Consider the following 21,612-nt stretch of genomic DNA (forward strand, 5'->3'; position numbering starts at 1 on the left):
TGTTTGGGAAAGCCACTGATTGACTGAATTCCCAAAATGCTCAGCCAATTTAAGGGACCAGTATATTATGATAATGAATCATTGAAAGAATTTTAGTTTTGTCCTTTAAAGGTGCACAAATTTGATCTGAACAAATGTAACATTTTAAAATTCCTTTGCAGAATGAAAAGTTACATTTGTTCAGATCAAATTTCTGCATATTTAAAGAACAAAACTAAAATTCTTTCAATCATTTATGATCATAATACACTGCTTAAAATTATTGTATTTTATAGTAGACCTATATGTACGGTCAAGTTTATCATATTCTGTACTCAGGTTAAAAAAAAATGATTTCGATTATTTACAGTACTGATGAATGTATGTATTATCATCAACCGAATTAAGTGGCTAAATTATTATTATTATTATTATTATTATTATTATTATTATTATTATTATTAGACAGACGAAGGAATAAAGTTCCAGGATTTATTTTCCAGAATTTCCCGACATTTTTCAGTTTTCTTATAACCTAACCAAATTCCCTGATGTTTCCTGGTTTTGCAGATAGGTGGACACCCTGTAGTTGTAGTATTAATGGTCTAACAAATTACTCATTAGCACGATTTTTCATAGAGCCATAGCAGCTCAGTTACTAAAGCAAAGAACTGTTGACCGGAAGGTCCCGGGTTCGCACTTGGGTAGTCACAGAATGTTCTGGCCATTGTCACTTTCAGAACGGCTTCGGAGTGTATTCAGCCTTCTGTCAAATTAAATACCAGTTTCTTTCCAGAGATAAAAAGACAGTCAAAGTGTGATCCTGTCCTCATCACCTCTTTGTTGTGCCAAGGTCAGGAAGGCATAAACTGTATCTCTATGTCCCCATATGCCATATGGCATCAAGTGATACATTCATCTCACTTTACCATATGATTTTTAATAATTTCACTTAACCTAAATAATCTTGCTTCGGTTTTCCTGAAGCTGAATTCGCTCACAGTTTCTGAATTGTCCTAGTAAGAAGCAATGTCATTCTGTATGGCCAACACTACAAGTGGAAACAATCATTCTTGTAACATGGTCATTTGGAAGTACATCTTACTTTGATCTTTGATTTTTGTCTTTCTTTTCTTCTAAGTGCACCCGATGGGGATTTTCTTCCCACAGCATTATCTCTACCCGATATAATTATATAAAACTACTACAAACATATATCTTTAAGAAAAACTGAGCATTAAATGATGTTATTCTGTAAAATATCTGTGCATGTAATGCCTGCAACAATTAAGAGAAGTTCGAAACAACTGAGAATTCTGTTACTATACTATTCACAGTTAGTTTGTTGTAGCGAGACAATCAGATTGCAGTCTTGTTTACATTTAAAATACTCGATGTTTCACATGTTTTTCCCAGACAAATTAGAATGGAGAAAAAAAATTAAATACTCACATGTTTTTCCCAGACAAATTAGAATGGAGAAAAAAAATTAAATACTGTGTTCTTAACTGTCTTTGTATTCAAACTTTTTCAACTATTTTTCTCAGATTTAGCTCTTAATGTTCTTTCTCAATGAAGTGCAAAGCCCCTTTAGAAGTGAAGTTCTGGGCCACTGCTCACTTTGTCCAACTTCTGAGATACCTCTGATATTCCAGATAGAGGTACATGCTTTTCACAAGTGATATATTATTCAATAGTGAAGCTTTTGTCTACTGCCACTTTAATTACGCATATTTCACAGGAAAGTGGTAGATGATAAGTATAAAAACAGATTAAAAAACAATTATTCATATCTGTATGCAGTGAGAAACTTTTTAACTAAATTCTTATATTTTGTTAAAGATGAACAATGATTTGTAAATAAGGCTTAACTGCTTCAGAAACAATATATCGTCGCCCGAGTACTATACTGAACTATCTCAAAAATCATGGTTTCAAGAAATCGAGAGAAAACACTTTGTATTGCTTCAAAACAAATATTCTAAATACAATTCGGAATTTAATATTCACATATTTAATTCCAAACTGTATTTAGAATATTTGTTTGAAGCAATACAAAGTGTTTTCTCTCGATTTTTTGACACCATGATTTTTGAGATAGTGTAGTATAGTACTGGGGCGATGATATATCCCATCCCAGCACTCCCCTTTATTTTGCAGGAGCAACAGAATGCTAATTCTCAAACCACATTAATTCTCCTTCAACTCTATACTCTATCGTTGACACGATTCATAAAATTTATTTATTAATATCAAACAAACTTTAGAAGTTTAGACTGAAACCAGTAATTCACTCCTCATTTGCTATCCTTTCAAGTCTGTTTAATGTTTGAAAACAGAAAATAATGTGATGGTGGAATGACGGATAACAACATTTGAAGGAAAGAATGTTAAGATCACTTGGGTTGCAAATGATCTGTTGAAGGATGACTCCTCTGCTCAGCTTTTCCCGCTTTTTAAAGCTTCATTTCTTCTTACAGTCATGTTAGAAGGTTAGAATAATAATAATAATTATTATTATTTAGAATTGACAATGATACAAAGCACTACGGAAAATTCTGAAACAACCCAACAATATTAAAATCTACAGTGATATTCCCAGACATGTACAAACTTTTGCTGCATGGGCTAGAATTGAACACCTTGTTACGGAAGTTTACTTGCACCGCTTTAAATTATCAGAATTACCATTATGTAAAAAATGTTTAACAGAAGAAGAAAGAGAAGAACACTTCCTATTTCACTATAATAACACCAACATAAACTGCAGGAAAGAATGAAAAACTATTTGCTACATGAAATTCTCACCAATTCACAGCTCTGGAAAATTGCATATTTGATTTACAGTGGACATTATGTGATCAGCTTATAGCTGGACACAAGTATTAAGAAGTAAGACAATGGTACAATGTTCCAGAAAATCAATCATGATAATAATTTTTTCTACATATCCAGCCGATTTTTGAGTTTGAAACTCTTTGTAAGATAGGAGAAGATATTCCCAGTTTTTACTGCTCCCCCCCCCCCCCCGGGCTCAGTATCAAAGTGTGAACTCGTATTTCGTCCACAGCAACATATCTCCTCAAAAACTTTATTTATTTCTCATCTCTTAAAACATACTGGTCAGTCTCATAGCAACATTTTCACTATTTTCCGCTTCTGATCACCATCGACTGCTTCAAGGACCAACATAATATAGAATAATAATAATTATTTAACTACAGCCTTGAAAACTTCCGTCATTAATACGAAAAGGTATCATAAATACTATGGGTCATAAAATCCATTTCTATTTGTGGTGGATTACAATCTTATCAATCCCTCCCAGTATGTTCTTTTAGAAGTATCAATTTTTGGTACTTTTACCACTTGAAAACTTAAATGTCCTCAAGAATAAGAACAGCGCACTGATATTTATCACGACAAACTCAAAATATGTTACTATCATTCTAGACAGTGATTCTCATAACTGCCTACAGTTGTCAGCTGAATTATCCAGGGACTCGTGCACTCTTGTAGTAAAAAACAAACACAACATATGGGAAAGCTTACATGAAGATGCATAGTGTTTGTCAGACCACTTCCCTACCCCCACGCAGAAGCAATGACAAGCTGTCTTCAGCACCTCAATTATTTCGAAACACCTCACCTTCGTATAATAGAATACAGCAACACTGCAATTCATGTTTTTTTTATACTGTCACATTGTATTAAATGTACAATAAACTTATATAATAATGCGATTATTTCCTCTATGTCAGCAACTCCCGTGCAGCAGACAGAGCCTTACAACCAAGAAAGCAAAGCTATTACAGCACTTCCAGGATTTACAACCCATCTTGAGAGGCCATTAAAATGCATTTTTGTTCAGATCTATGTTCAGTATTGTGTATACTGTATTATGTGTCTCGTAAGTTGTGCGGTATTCAATTACGTAATAATGATAAACCCTACGCACACATTAAAGCAGCGATGTTGAAGTATAATGAGTATGAAAGTTGCGAAAAATTTATTTATAGATAGGGACGCTAATTTATGGTGAAATAAATTGGTCCATAGCAGTGCTATAAATAGTACTAGAGCAGTGACTATTTCGGGTTTATAAATTTAGATAGAAATCACTAAAACCAAAAATTAGCCCCAGAGAAAATATCTGAAGTTGTTTAATTTCTTGATATTAAGTCACCATACAATGAATATAATTTTTGTTACTTTACTTAATAATCTTTAACTTGTTAAGTTGAATGCTGTAGAAAAAAAGAAAAATATAAAATGTTATAAAGTAAGCTGATTCAAAATTATGACATATTAATATGACTAGCTAATATGAAATGAAGATTAAAATGACTAGTTATCATAAAATAAGATACAATATCAATAAGTTTCGTAAGCAACAATTAAATGTTGTGTGCAAAAAATACACAAATGTTTTTGCACACTTAGGGCGAAGATTTGTCCTGCTTGAATAATTTCGAGGGAAAAATTGTTCCGGGGCTGGGCATCGAACCCGGGACCTTTGGTTAAACGTACCAACGCTCTCCCACTGAGCTACCCGGGAACTCTACCCGACACCGATCCAATTTTTCCCTCTATATCCACAGACCTCAAAGTGGGCTGACAACCGTCAAGCAACCAACATTTGAGTGCACACTAACTCTGTGTGACTTTAAATTGTGGTTTTCTGTTACGTACAGTGACGTGTATTATGCAAATTAAGCTTTCAGGAATAACTCCCTGTAAAGGTCCCGGGTTCGATGCCCGGCTCCGGAACAATTTTTCCCTCGAAATTATTCAAATTAACTTTACAGGGAGTTATTCCTGAAAGCTTAATTTGCATTTGTCCTGCCTGTTGTCACAATGTCAAGGCTGAGAAACCCTTTCAGTGTCTACATTTGTGGTAGGAAACCAAGGTATCTGTTGAAACTTCTCCGAGCAGACTCTAAGATCTTCACGCAAACCTTTAAGAACATTAGCTACAAGACCATCATTGCCATAACCTGAAGCTTCCTTTAGATGGGATTTTACTTTTCGGCATTTTAATCAAATTTCGAAATCTGTATTTGGTGGGGGGGGAGGGGACCTACTAACAACTATATGAAAACACACTCGACAAAGAAAGATGCGACCTGGGGACACCGAAGCACGCTGTCGCCACAAGCCAAGTTTTGTGACGACACATTGACGTCACTAGCACAGTCACGTGACGATACACTGACAAGTGGTCCTCTCTAATGGCATTTATATGAACTAATATTTAAAAACATGAATCACAATATTTTTTTTCGTCAGTTTTGCATGTATTTCGCGACATTTAGCCCTAAATATTCATTTTGCAACATTTTGCGCTTATAAATCCAATGCAAATAGCATATTTTTGCAATAAATACCCAAAAAGGCAAAAATACAGGGTTTACAGGAAATTTCGAGCATATTGCTATTACAATAAAATAGAGTCCCTATTTATACAAATTAAGGCAGTAAAAAGGGAACACCAAACGAAGTATTTTGAAGACAGAAACAAGGGCTTGCAGACATTTTGTTAGGCTATATCGCTACATTCACCAACATCTGTCAAGCTTAAAGCTGCATTTGTGAAACATATTTGTGACTAATCAGGACATAGGTTTTCGTTAGGAGTGAAGGACGCAATTTATGACACTCCAGTTGAGGATGAAAAAAACGTAGTACAGTGCATTATGGCTGCAGCAGAAATTATCCATATCTTGGTTGGCATCCTTCAGAAAAAACTTCAATTCTTGTTTCGCTACCATGCTACTTGCCATAATGTCAATGGGTGGTATTCATAGACATTTTGCAGCACGCGCTACGAGCGTACTAAGCTAGCCCCGGCTATCCACTGGTTACTAGTACAGAATTCAAATCATATCCTATCGCTAACACTGATTTATGAATACGAAAAACGCTGATAATCCACCGAAAACCCGCGCTAAAAATGTCTATGAATACAGCCCAATGAGACTAATTTTTAAACAATTATAAAGACATGTTTTGCATTAAACACATGCACTTACTACTGAGTGTTCATTTCAAAGTGTGTCATGACATCACTGTTGTGAGTCAGCGATTTGAAGCAAGTTTCAGCTTTTATGTCAGAGAAGTTGCCTATTAATCAAGGCGTTCAATCTGAACTTGAGAACGTGTACGGTATAACTTGAACGTCGTAGCAACAGATGGCGGTCTGTACGGTCTGTGTGCTACCATAACCTCTTTCGAACTGTGTTTTGCGCGGGCAAGTCGTCGCATGGTATTTGTTATCATCGACTGCGTACAGCAACATTCCACAATACAAATCAAATGCTCCGTATCCATGTTGACCGTCGAAGTTAATGTCAACAAATACGTAAGTAATTGTCTTAACCCTCTTCCCATATCCCGACAGTAAGAAAAAAACTCACCTCAGTACATGTTTCCAAACAGTTCACATTCCTGCCACTACCGGCATTACCGTACTTATCAGTAAGTACTCTTCAGAATGAATGCCGTACTTGCTAGGCAACTTCTCTGGCATATAGGTAATACGCCTCTGCAGAAGTATAGGAAGATTGAATTTCCTAGGCTCATCGGCTAGCTACATGACTGCATACAGCGAGCCATGACACATTTTGAACTGAACACCCAGTATAATAACTGAGTTTTGTTTCCATTTGTCTAACCACAAATACGTTACACAATAGCAGCTTCAAAGGTAACAGATGTCATGCTGCATCAAATTGATTGTGAGCCCTTGTTTCCACCCTGAAAATACTTAATTCGGTACTTCTCTTTTACTGTCCACCACTGTGAAGTAACAGTTAGCATGTCTGATTGTGAAATAAGCTGGCCCAGATTCATATCTTGGTCGAGTTTTTCCCCCTCAACCAATTGAAGCAGAATTGCTGGATAACTTTCGACGTTGGATCTCCAACAGGATACAGCAGGATGTAATATACTTGACTTGCATACAGACGGCATCATTCTCAGAAGCTGCAGAACTCTCAGGGAGGATGGAGTTAATTATAGACTCTCCCAGAACTGGGTGTTGCATAGCTGAATCAATAGATGACATCAAATAGTGAATAGTGATATTAACAGTAATGTGTTCCAATGGACTTAACAATTATTCCTACCAAAAAGTGGTAAGCACAATAAGCCTTGCGCTGAAATCTGCTATGTAAGTAATAAGAATTTTAATTTTCTGGTGTGCCATTAAGTGCTCAAAGAATAATAGTTCTGAATGTCGACATGTTGTTTTCCCAAGAAGATTGTTCATACAGTTGCAGCTTCAATAATTGGAATAAGAATGACATTTGAAGATTGTGTTATTAGTGCTGGATTATGGCCAATGTGCTCCCTCAGCATGACCTCTTGTGATTTTTGTGGGGGGAAACTTTGAAGACAAGGCTTATAAATGAAAGCTTAGAGGAAGTAGGAAAGAATATTCAGAAGGAGACAATAAATGGAGCTCCAATAAATGGAATAAGAATGACATTTGAAGACCGTTATTAGTGTTGGATTATGGCCAATGTGCTTCTTCAGCATGATCTCTTGTGATTTTTGTGGGGGAAACTTTGAAGACAAGGCTTACAAATAAAAGCTTTCCCCACATATTAGAAAGAATATTCGGAAGGAGACAGCATCAATTTCAAACGATGAAGTTTTCCATGTAAACAATTCTTTACAAACGTATTAAGAACGTGTAAATGCAAATGGACAGTACTTCCAGCAATATATACAGGTAAATGTTGATGCTATATGCTATCTTTGCTCTATTTTCCAGGCCCATTTGGTTATAGTGCTCAGAGTGTGCCTTGGCTTAGTGGCTTGATGGGAACTGTTGGTAGCGTGACATAAGGAAAGAATCACACTATATTAATATTATAAAAACTATTTCATAATAACAATTTTTTTTAAGAAAAGAATAGAATAAAATACGAAGCTATCTATAATTCCAACATATTGAATAGGAAATGCATAGAATTTCAGTTGAAGGAACTTAATTAGTAACAAAGGAAACCGGATGCAATGCAATGAACACAAAAATGTGGAGATCATATCAGAATCAGGAAACATAACATTCAGGAATAATAATAATAATAATAATAATAATAATAATAATAATAATAATAATATCAACAATACAATACAACAATATAATAAATCATTAACATTATAGGCAAGATGGCCCTTTGTAAGACTTAGTATGAAGATGATATATTTTGTACAGTCTGGTAGGGTTGTTATTGAGTTCACCTATCCATTCACCCATTCGCCTGTGTATCTATTCATCTATTATTTTTTATAAATAAACAGGAGAAATAAGCACAGTAATATTCCAGTATTTAACTAAGTTCATCAAGATGATAGCATAAATGTAGCAGTTTACATCTATATATTTTATTTCTATGAATACAATATTAGAATTCAACATTATTAAAACACAACGAAGCGAAAATACTCTTTTGCTGGTAAATATTACAGTCTGGTTCATTTGGGAAGATATGAAATAAAATTGATATTAAAATTACGTTAGGAGTGATACAAAAGTTATTTTAGTTCCAATATTACGCTAAAACATGGGAGTTCTCTATCACTGTTTTTCTGAACAAAAGAAGTTAGAATATCACTCAACCGAGCAAGTTGGCTCAGACGGTAGCACTTGAGACTTGCATTTGGGAGGTTCCAGATTTTCATGGTTTCCCTCAGTCACAAGGGTGGGTGCCGGATTGGAAATCTGCATGCCAGCATTCATCGCTGCCTCAATCACCAATATCATAAATATTAATCAGAATCTAGAACCAGTTACATGAACACAAGTCATCTACAATACACAGTAGTAACAACGGCCTACTGGTATACCTACAGATCCTAAACATGTGACATGACCACATATGTTAAAGCATGTAATATAAAAAATCACTTAGCAATGACTCTATAAACACTATTTACTGCAAGGGAACGAGAAAAATATGTGTTGCAGTTTGCGAAATTTGAAAATTCACACCGTTTTAGCCATGAGTATGGTATTCAGAGAGCTCTGGATTACACATCTGGATACTGCACATCTGAAGAAAGTGGATCTGTTAACATGCCATACACTGGTGGCCATAGGCGTGTTCTCAAAACCAAAGCTGCTGTTAGTGCAGGTATGACAGCAAGTCTTAAGAAGAGTTAAGAGTCTTAGATGACTGTCCGCAGATATCGCTACAGTATACCATACACAATTTCTCAACATGTAAAATGCTCAGGCATTACATGACATGTATCTCAGGAGGCAGATTGCATATACAAGGTGGGTCGAAAGTCGCTTTCCTCAATATTCGTTCTTAGGTTTCATACTTCTACACATATATCGATGTCATAACTTGAACAAACGAATAGCTGGTGTAATAAGTGGTTGGCAACCATGTTCACGCGCCAACTGTTTTTCCGATGTCATGTCTTGAAAACAGCCCTAGTTTTGCTGATATGCAGTTGATATGACAACATGAAGGAGCATGACCTCATTTTGGTGTAGGAGTGAGGGACTTCTTGAACCAGCAATTCCATGAATGGATGGGCTGTCGTCGCACAACAAAATGGCACCCAGATCATGCGACCTGACACCATGTGATTTTCGCTGTGGGGATTTCCTGAAAAATGATGTTCTTGCTCAGAAACCGCAGGATCTGCATCAGTTGCGATAGATGATCGAACACTCATTCGTTAAAATCGTGAGTTAAGTTCTGCCATCTGTAAATCAGTGCCTAAATGTTGTAAATTGTGTATCGAGAAACAGAGCCTCCATTTTGAACAAAATCTGTAAAGGAATGTGTAGTCAAATGTAAATTAAGTGTAATTAAATGTAAGGAAGCATTTGGGGAAAGCATCTTCTGACCCAACCTGTATTTTATTTCACACTGCAGTTGCTACAGGAAAACAATATAGGCATGGTGTTCTAACAAGATGGAGCATCACCTCGTTGAGGAAAAGAAGTCTGCAAGTAACATTAGACATCAACTGGTGAGGTCGTGGTGGCCAATTATTTATATGGCATCCAAATTATTCAGACTTGACGTCACCTGATTTCTTCCTTTGTGGTTTTGCGAAGAATGATACCCAGGGATATTGATGAGCTCAAAGCAAAGATTGTCTCAGCTTTAGGAAAAACAACCCCTGCAATGTTATAGTCACCACATATGAGAGAAATAAGCCTCATAATATGAATTGTGTTGTGTATGCAATGGTGGCTCACTGAGGTCTAATGTGGGTAAGAGTCTCATCCTTCTAGAATGTATTTCCAGATTCGGAAAAAACAAATAGCAACATTTCTCATGTTTCAGCATTTTTATTTTATGTCTTTCCAAATAGATCAAGCTCTAATATTATGACAACTGTATATAAAATATTCTGATGAACTAAATTTTGTTAGGCTGTTATTATATTTTCAAAAGGCTGTAAATTATATGATTAATGATTATTTCTTTTAAATAAAATTTTAAGTGTTTTGATAAGAAATTAATACCGGTAACTTTAATGTGACATCACAGCATTTTATATTAATATACTTGTGCACATCTTAACCTTCTCTAATCAACCAGTGTGATGGAAAGTAGAGCAAGGGACAAAGAAAAAAAAGATATAACATAGAAAAGTGAAGGAAAAAGACATTGTTCCCTGAACACAACATTGTTGACGAACAGAAAGAAACCCAAATGCTGAATTAATTAACAAATCGGAAATATATTGAAAACTCGACCAGACTGGACAAAATACAGAGCTTTTGCGCTTCTATCTCAAATGTATTTTCAACACAAACCAAGCAAATGTATAAATAAATAAATTTTTAAATACACATGTTATTAATGTTAATAAATACAAAGACTCCCATAAATGTTGTCTTTATATTACCAGGTTCCTTACTAACAACACAATATAAACATAAATACTGACAAGGTATGCAAGAGAATGTGAAAAAATGAGGTTAGGCTAGTCGGAAACATGGTTACGCACCTATTTTATCTTTACCTATGTAATACTTGTTGTCGGCGTCCGCCTTGTTCATCATTTCAAGAAGCTTCACCTCAATCTGAGCCTGGTTTAAGAATGGTTTCTTGTTCTTGATGATCTTGATCGCAACTTGGCACTGGTCTTCATGGTCGAATGCTTTAACCACCTGCGTATCAAAAAGATCGGACTTGAAACAGATGAGAAATAAATATTAGTAGCGTATAAAAATACCTTCCATATAACACACAATATTTACGCATTATTGGACTAAATGAATGCAATAATATTTTTTAATTCTTAAAAAAAAAAATGCATGCCCCAAAACTGCCATACAAAAATGATTCCGAAGATCACTATCATCATATGCTGAAATTTCCTTTCATGGTGTTCTTAGAGTACACTGGACTGCAAAAGAAATGCCGATACAAAATTATATCCTTTTCCGAGTAGCAAACATGGCACGGTGGAAAGCTATTTTCCTAAGATTAGCTTTTTAAAACTTGTAAATACGACTTTTATAACATGTTCACTTGCGTGATTCGGGTTCCACATTCTGCGGATAGCTGGCAGAACAGCAGTTGCACACCACTTCAGCATGTCACGTTTTGCATAATGTGTATCTGCAAAGAGTTATGTCATGTACTAGGATGAGTGTAAGTGTTCGTGGTAAGTGTAGTGTAGGAAGGTGAGGATGATGATGGTGAGAAAGGGAGAAGGGGAAACCCAGTGCTGGCATGTAGCCTGCACCTGTCAAATAGCGCCAAGGGGGCGCCAGGCTTAATTTCCCCATATGACAGATTAATCACTATCAACAGTGACATATATCTTCTCTCTATATGGACTATGAAGAGATTTGGGATTTAACCCAGGCATATTGGTGCACATTTTAGTGATCAGAAGTTGTGCACCACCATTTCTCCATAGCCCCAAGGTAGAAATTTTACATGAAAATTTCTGACCCCGCAGGAATCGAACCTGGGCTGGCTAGTCTGGAGGCAGACACGCTACCACAGAGCGAACTTGGCGGACTATTATTTAATATGAATTGATTTTAAATTATTCATATACATTTATTTTACAACATTAATAATACTACACGAAAATAGTGAAACTGCAGTTTATATGGTATTCCACAGCCTACCTTATTACCTATGGATACTGTCATTGTTACAATCGATATATACAGCCAGTTACATTTCATATTGTATTGTTTCCTAAGCTAAGTCCTCGTAACATGATATTTCAAATCGATAGCGACTTTAACTTGGCATTTCTTTTGCAGCCCATTGTACATAGAGTGTAATTACAAAAAAAAAAAAATTGTCAAATTATTCCTTAAAATGCCCTTCTTTGTGCTTCATTAAATAACAAATAGGAATAAAAATTAAAAAACAGAATAAAACATAAATAGCACGAAAATCACAAAAACATAAACACACATACATATACATACGCACACGCACACACACGTGCACGCCCTCCTCCCCTCCGTTTAAAGAAAATTAAGCAATAGATACAATAAAAGGCACGAAAAATGCCTCATTCACATTTAGTAGTAGTGCTTTTACATACTGCAATACCTGATATATTCAGCCTAAATAATATTGTATAATTATATTTTGTGCATCAGCCTGAATGTATGAATGATTAAGGAAATCTCACGCAGGCACAGCACCAATCAAGCAGCTAAAAAAATAATGTATTTGTATATGTGTGTATTTGTCTTTCAAGAGGGTGGCACTGAGATGTCGGGTGAAAGACATAATCGACTCGCAACACTACAACACATGCTTACTTATGATACAGAAGAGTAAATACCAGTGTGAATACGCGTGAATAGTTTTTGCATTGAGTGATGATTAAGAGAGAACAACAATAAAGGTATAATCAATAAGCAAGCATGATCTAGAAATAATAATTAGAAATAAACGACTCTTTTTACAGACTAACAAAATTTCAATAAAAAATAACAGATATAAACAAAGGAAATCTTATGATATGAGTGGAGAGGGACTTCTAGGTAAATGAACTGAAACAACATATTCATTTTCATTGAAGGTATTTACAAGGGAAAGGGCACTAACCCTTTCTGTGGGCAGCCTAATCTTGCAGGCGCTGAAATGTTGTATTCACTTGAAAAAACATGCTCGCTCGATATACTGCAGAGGAAATTTCAATTCATATTCATTTTATCTATCACTTGTCAAATTTAATATATGCATGCGATTGGTCATAGCGTTTGTCTAGGGGTCCAATGTAAAAACAAATTCATATAAACACACTTGGCAATTATAACTTCTTTAGTTATTTTTTTTACACATATTCCACATCAATAATTTGTGCCCACCCAGACAACATGCAATCTTCAGGATAGTAGTGTAATAGTGTGATGATCATATGTATCCCATTCCATGTCATTTAGAACTGCTGTGAGGTGTGTCGTAATATTGTGTTCTGACAATACCTATTATGTCCTCGTTCCTGCATCATCAGTCTCTCTACAGCGTCCTTCAAGATTGCCCTGAAAAGCTCAGCCACAATAAGAACTGATGATGCACCAGGCCATTCTGCATTCCTGAAGAAGTCAATGCCACTGTTGTGTTGCATTTATCTTAAGGCTAGGATTGGTGAAAATAACGGGGGGGGGGGGATATTAAAAAAAACTGAAATTTTGTTTTTAACTCTAAAAAATAAAATAATGTTTCAGTTTTCTAAATCTGTGCTTATTTTGACCCTCTCGCAATTTAAAGCCCCTCAGGACGAATTTAAAGGGATCAACTAGTGCGTAGAGCTGCAGTCTTTTAAACCGACACCGACATTCTGACAAACTTTGTTCTTCATTCTAACTAATTTTACTTTTCATTCAGTTCATATTTCGCGCTGTTGTAGGAGAAAAATGTGTGTGATAGACGTGTATAGGAAGGATATCGATAGTATATATCATACACGTGCTGTACTTTGACACTTGTTTTCTCGATTTTCCAATTTTCAACATTTTGTAACATAAGGTGAATGGAGAATTTCCAAGTATCTGGGCAATATATACTTCTACATTCTGTAACGTTCCAAATGCTCTAATGAATGCAGTTTTTCTCCAATCTCAATGAAATTTTGCACAGAAGTCCACAAAAGCTGGCACGTGTTTTCTTCTGTTATTGAAAGTATTCAAATCACCATATTGAGGATGTGATAAGTTTTAAAGAATTGAAAAATTAAGAACTGAAAGAGTAAATATTTTTTTCTCAAAAAGTAATTGGAAAAGTATGAAAAGCATATGTCATATTTTACATATATTTCTCAGGAATAATTTAAATATAAATTTAAAGAAAAATTATATAAATTTTGAAAATTGGGACAATTATAATTCAGTATTAAAAAATTAATTGTAAGTAAACTAATTGAAATATCAAAGTGAAAATATGTGTATTTCATGTCGGGCACAGAAATTATCGATGTGGAATATGTGTAAAAATGGATAATAAAAGAAGTAATAATAGTCAAATGTGATTATATGGGTTTGCTTTTTATGTTGGACCCCAAGGCAAAGATTATGACCAATCATGTAGTTATTGCTTTAAATCTGTATTATTAAATAATTCAAAACAAAATTAATTATTTGAAAATTAAATACCAGAGAAACAGGAAGAAAAGTGATGAACATACCTGACCAAAAGAACCTTTGCCAATGAGAGAATCAATTTCATATCGATCCAGGAACTTCTCTCCATTCTTGATGATGTAATCATGGTTATCATCATCAAAACCATCGTTGTACAATTTACGCTCCTTTTTGTGCGAGCTATCCTCCCCTTGAGTTTGCTGTGCACGCCTCTTCTTCTTGGCATAGTACACCTGAAACAATTACAAATATCGTTTTCAGGACCTCAAAGTATTATAGTGAATTAGAATTCAATATGCAGACGGTATAACAGTCTGAAGACTGGTTGAAACTTCTTAAGTGACACAAATAAGACATCTTTCATGAGGGAAATAACCTAAGAGATAATGGGGTAGGGTGACCAGCTCCTTTCTCCCTACATTGCATACATCACTGCCTAGAAACATAGTTCTCTAATCAAACTTAAGATGCAGATGGTATATGGACCAGCAGCGTTACATCAAAATATTGTAAAACACATTTTATATGGTAGTGTTCACATATACAGGCAGCGTCACAGACCGTCTGGGATTCTCGAGGAGAATGTTTTGACGTGACAGAACCTGTACGTGGACGGTTTGTTCTGCTAGACAGCTAGACTCTAGCAGCACCGTAAACATTAACATGCACCTCCTACGAGAGACAATCAATTGCACTGTAATTTTTAGGATCCATATATAAATGTCTAAGGAAAGCATAGAAAAAATTTGGAATCAAAATCTCTTTTGGACAATGAGAAAAAAAATTACTAACTTCGAAGTAACGTTCAAAATAGACATTGACACTCTCAAAATTGATAAGCGACAAACTTTTTTCTTTTTTCACGTTACATTGGGGGGGGGGGGGTCAAAGCGAGAGAAATGTTTTGAAAGAATGGAAATTACTTTTAAAAGTGGCTGATATTCAAAACCTCTACCGGTTTGCGAGTTACGGCGAGTTTAATGCGGAGGTTTGCGTGGCGGACTTTCTTAAGCAGAGTGACAACTTTTGTCTTTTTTTTTTTTCTATTTTATTGGGTTATTTTACGACGCTGTATCAACATCTAGGTTATTTAGCGTCTGAATGATATGAAGGTGATAATGCCGGTGAAATGAGTCCGGGGTCCAGCACCGAAAGTTACCCAGCATTTGCTCGTATTGGGTTGAGGGAAAACCCCGCAAAAAACCTCAACCAGGTAACTTGTCCCGACCGGGATTCGAACCCGGGCCACCTGGTTTCGCAGCCAGACGCGCTGACCGTTACTCCACAGGTGTGGACTTTTGTCTGTTAGAACTGAGGATTCTCATCATAGAAATCATCGGCCTGATTCCAAATTTGTGTTCAAAATATTTCCATTGCTTAAGGTTTTGAGTTAATTGTGAGTTTTGAAATGTAATTAAAATATTTCTAGTACAGTATATAAATAACATCTATGTTGATTAAACACTAGTATGGCATAATTTGAAATTGAGAGAGGAAAAAAGAAAGAATTTATTACTGTATTAGTCATTATTATTATTATTATTATTATTATTATTAGTGTAGGTGGAAGAGAAGGCAAAAGGACTTAATTTATTTGAATTTATCTGGCAGCGTTATTACTCGCATTATTATTGTTGTTATTATTATTATTATTATTATTATTATTATTTTGAAAACAAATTTGAAATCAGAGCGATGATTTCTATGAGAACCCGCAGTTCCAACAGACAAAAGTCACTCTGCATAAGAAAGTCCGCCACACAAATCTCTGCATTAAACTCGCCGTAACTCACAAATCAGTACAGGTTTTGAATATCAGCCACTTTTAGAAGTAATTTTCATTCTTTCTAAACATTTCTCTCGCTTTGATCCCCCATCTAACGTGAAAAATAAAAAAGTTTCCCGCTTATCAACTTTTGATATGTCAATGTCTATTTTGAACGCGTGACATTTCTTAATGTCCAAAAAAGATTTTGATTCCAAATTTTTTCTATGCTTCCCTTAGACATTTATATAATGAATCCTAAAAATTACAGTGCAATTGATTGTCTCATATAAGAGCTGCGACATTTTTTGAGAGCATAGACTACTTATCCATTCTTGATGATGCCGGGAAACTGACGGTCACTTGCCGTTAAATGTGAGTTTGCATTGGACGTGACAGTGACGGTCCGTGATGTTGAAGTTCCGTATAATGTGAATCGACCTATATTCTTCCACAAGTCCCGTTATTAACCACTACGTCTGTTGACTAAACAACGTCATGATGGCTTATATTTTCTTGACATGAATGTCCCTCAACTTCGAGCATAGATATTGTTTTCATTCTTCCTCTTTCCTCTTCCCCTACTATGCACATTTGTGATTAAATTTCTTTCTTATGTCGCAACACACAGCTCGCTCACTAGACAAACAACCAAGGACAGGGGCCATTAACGCTGAATCGAGCTGTACGTAACTGCACGAAAGATTCAGTAACCTAACGCGCCATAGAGGGACATTGATAGCTGTACATTTCCTCCATCCCGCTCTAGTTTGCTTTCGACTTACTTCTACAGTCACTGAATGCACAGTGTCTTCCTGTCATACACTTCGATCTTCAATGAAACGACGGCCAAACCGTCAATGTTACGCAACAAACCAATAAAGGACATGTTTGTTAGTATTTGCTCTACATAATACCCCAACATCACCTATCCAACCCTCTGCCATTTTCCTGAAATACGTTCTTAAACTGAAAGTGTTACTTTTCCCAAAATCTATTCACAAAAGATCACAATGATATTAGACTTTATGTTTAATTCACTGGTCTGATTCAGCTCTCAAAAGGGACCTATACATAGTCCTCTTCAATCCTATATAACAGAACTGGTATTATTAACTATTACTTTGTCAAATTTGTAATTATTTACTTTAAAATAAGTAGAGTATGCCGTAAATCTATGACACAGGGGCTATAGCTTTATTTCTCTCCTGGAGGAAGGCTACTCTCCATCGGGTTTAAATACCGTACGTGAACCTTGTACAGTGGTCGGCATGGCAACTACTACACCACCAAGAAAGAGATTTTGCATTCAGAAAGTTGCTTCTTTTATGACAGTGTTTTATACTGAAAGAAGGCATACTGAAATTATGCGAAACAAACATAAATACGACGTATCAAGCAAAAGCGAGTTTTAAATAGCTTTTGACTTAAAATGTTTAAACAACTCAAGGTTTGTTAAGACAACTCAAGTAAAAAAACCCAAAACGCGCACTTTAACATCTGTAAAATGCCACCAGCGTAGCTCAGGCAAAAGGTGAGTTTGCCTGCTGATCCAGGGTTGTGCTTGGACGTGAATTCGGTGCGATTGGGATAAAACCTAGTTTGTTTGTTTGTTTTGTTTTGTTTTTTGTTTGTTTGTTTCCCCCCCCCCCAAACCGCAAGGCCTCATCTCGCCAAAATACCATCGTGCTATTCAGGGTACGAATTAACGGGGGATTCCCCCCCCCATTGGAAAGTTATCCCCCTCTCATAAATTCATATTAACATCCCTGCCAGGGATAACTTCTATCCCCCTTCACAAAATATAATTTTATTATTTTAATATGAGTATACTTTATAACGTATAAAGTAAGCAAAGAAAATAATATTGATGATCACTGGCAAGCTGACAACAATCAATAACTTACGAATTACACATCTTATCTCAAGCCTGTTCATGGATATATTTATTATTATGATCAAAATGCAAGACAAGCGCGACCAAGCGTTGAGTCCTATTCTCTATCTAGGATTCTATTCCCCCCTCTCATCAGAAATCTTAATTCGCACCCTGGTGTTATTTCTAATTTAATCGGTGCTAAATCTGCAATGCTTGGGAAAAGTGGCATAAGTCAATTTCCACAAAAAGTTTTTATTAGTTTATTGACAACTTACGGAAAAGAGACGTAAGTATTTCTCCCATTAGAATAATTCATACAGAAGAAAATCAAATTGACATAAACCAGTGTGAAGACAGTTTTTTCCTTCTCCTGCAAAATTAACATTTTTGACTTTGAAATAACCTAGTAGTTCATATCGCGTCGTTAAATAACCAACTAAAAATATAAAATACTTATTTGGACCAGGTGAATAAAATTCGAGATATGTCTTAATACAGGAGGCCATTTTATTAAGTACCCGTCAGGGATATAAAGTCGCAAGTTACCAAGTATAATTTCTGTACATTGGAGTGCTGTGTTCTGTATTTTGGTATGTATTTTGATCAGCCGGTTTCCAGCCTTGATCACCCCTACGAAGCTTCTCCACTTTTCAGTCTAATGCCATGTCTATCCATCTGTTTACTCCATCTTCTCAAGTCCTCTATACACAGCCATCTTCTTTATGATCGCCCTACCATTCTTGTATGATCTGGCACGGTGAACGTTAAGCTTTCTTCAATGTTACTCTTCATATGGAATCTGATATATATTGTCATGTTCATTTGTTAGGATCAAAAATCATTTGCTGTATTCGTAATATTTATTTACAATAGAGTCTCTGTATATTATAAATATGCGACAGGTATATGCACTAATCAAGTAGCCCATGACTTTTGGTCCGAAGAAAAGGGCACCGATATTAATATAAAAATACATTGCGTTGCTCAACTTATAATATACGGGGAATCCATAATAATAAGAACATCGTCAGTTTACAAGCAAAACACAATTAAGTCAAAGAATGAGAAAAAGACGTAACTTACATATATAATATTCGGTACATAATGTATTTGTATAAACTTATAATTGGAAAATGAAATACACATAAAGAAAAACTATTTAATAAAAATATTTTGAGGATTCAATTTTGTTAAGAACTTTCAAACGTCTTTTTTCTCAGAAGTAATATTTTTGACTTTATGTGTTTTACTTCTAAACCACGATATAAGAGTTGAGACAATCAACATCCTTCTTCTGATTGGTTGGATCCAACCATGACTTCCATTAATATACAACTAATACATCTAGGTCCACATGTATCCATAAACTGGGTCGATGAAATGATAAATTCCTCATTATCTGTAATGTCTAGACTCTAGAGTCCTTTTATAATGAAAATTGAGACGTTGCATTCTCTCTTTCTGATCCCATCAACAATCAATATGAGTGTGATGATTTAACAGCACTGAATGACTTGAAAATGGAAAAACAAATGTTATACGAGTAGTAAAACCATAGGCGTATATAATACATACATACGAACGTACGTGTTCTGCCCATGGGCAGGTCTTTCACTGTAAACCCAAGATTCTCCAATCTTTCCTATTTTCTGCCTTCCTCTTAGTCTGCGCATATGATCCACATATCTTAATGTCGTCTATTATCTGATATCTTCTTCTGCTCCGAACTTTTCTCCCGTTCACCATTCCTTCTAGTGCACCTTTTCTTGGAAAGGATAAATGCGGTAGCTTCCCTTTGCTTTCCGCACACCACTTTCTCTTTCGCATCTTAAAAGATCCCAGGGGGCTCCAGCGTGGTTAGGAGAGTAGATTTGACTAATTAGGCCTTCCGGACTTCACCGAAATTCACCGCAAGGGTTAAATATCAGTTCTATCAGGGTTTTTGACCTGATCAGAGACCGGGAAATATATGATGTAAGATAATATAAACAGTTATTGAAAAAATTTGATACATAATGCTATTTACTATATAAAATACATAAAAAAAACTATTCCTCTTATATTATTCCTATGTCTAGTTCCCTATACATCTAATCTTGTTTTCCATGTTTCTCCATCATTCAAGGGTTCAAATATTCTTCTTAGTCTTTTCCTTTAAAAATGGGCAAATTGTTATTCTTAAATTATGATTATGATGATGATAACTTATATATTGATATATTTTCAAGCACCGATGATGAACCCATTTGATTGTGCTGATTTTATTCATACGAAGAATTATTGCATCACTATTATTATTATTATTATTATTATTATTATTATTATTATTATTAGTCTGTAAAATCAATGTTTATTTAACTTCTATCTGCCTCTTGTATTTCTTCAAGGATTTACGTACAAAATAATGAAACGTGAAAGATTAAAGAAACAATACTAGATGATCGTTACTCATTGGTATTTAGCATCTCTAACTGTACACAAGAATTATCTCAGATCAGAGCCCTTTCCTCAATCTCCTTGCTCAGTCTGCGATCAAAAGTTCGTCTCCATGGCTGTAACGAAGGTGGTGACAGGATGAGAGGAAAAGCGCAGGCGAAGAAGAAGGGTTGAGGGTAAAAAGACGCGATAGCGGAAAGGGGATGCAGCAAGAATAGTGACGAAAATCGATAGTGGCGTCACACTCTGGTTGGAGGCGTCTACCACGAGAGGGCTGACATGCACTGGACCGACGCCCGCCTGCATAACGACGCCAACAAGAATAAAATAATGGTTATGGTTAAGCAACTCCAAGAACTCGGTCTATCTTCAGGGTAACTTATTTACAGCAGAAGTCTAGCAAGGTCCCTTATTCGTGAACACAGTGCATAATGATCGTGGCAATAACAATGAGAGTAACAATTCAAAGTGGATTGTTTAAGCTCTTCCACGAAAACATGCTGAATAATAAAGAATGGAGAAGGCAACGATATTCATAACTTAAGTAGAAGAGATGAGTTAACTTTAACATCTGAATCATGTAACTACGAGCGGGCGGTATTAATTTTATCTTCCGTAAAAGAAAAAAGTGAAGTATTAATTTCATTTTATATTCCACGCTGTTTCAAAGAATTGTTGGTCAGTACCTGATGTGTCTGTCTACATTCACTAGGTACTATACTTCCTATTTATGTTCAGCAATAATTATAACCTCTATTGTATACGAGTCCAGTAATCTCTTTTGTAATTTAATTTTTTCGGCCAGAGAATATTTTTCTGAAATTTTCTTTGTTTTACAGTTTTCCTTTTTTCTGTTTTTTTTTTTTTTAACTAATACAATACACAATGTTCATACCCGAGGTGAGACTCGAACCCAAAACTCTTCAGACAGTGTCTACCGCTTGCGTC

General features: G+C 35.5%; 1 protein-coding gene across 5 annotated transcripts in view; it reads right to left on the reverse strand.

The window, feature by feature from the left end:
• Positions 1-21,612, reverse strand: part of mnb (minibrain) — a 401,856-nt gene that overhangs the window by 54,448 nt on the left and 325,796 nt on the right. For 4 of the 5 annotated variants that reach the window (XR_011332949.1, XM_069830561.1, XM_069830563.1 and 1 more), the window contains exons 3-4: positions 14,629-14,817; positions 10,969-11,131 (exon numbers count right to left, since the gene is read on the reverse strand). Coding sequence is in view for 4 of the 5 variants with exons in the window: in XM_069830561.1 (XP_069686662.1) it covers positions 10,969-11,131; positions 14,629-14,817 (352 nt within the window). In the remaining variant the exon portion in view is untranslated. The remainder of the gene's footprint in view (positions 1-10,968; positions 11,132-14,628; positions 14,818-21,612) is intronic. The other variant, XM_069830562.1, reaches the window with a different exon arrangement.

The sequence above is a fragment of the Periplaneta americana genome, chromosome 7 (genome assembly GCF_040183065.1).
Source record: "Periplaneta americana isolate PAMFEO1 chromosome 7, P.americana_PAMFEO1_priV1, whole genome shotgun sequence".
Classification (NCBI taxonomy): Eukaryota; Metazoa; Arthropoda; class Insecta; order Blattodea; family Blattidae; genus Periplaneta; species Periplaneta americana.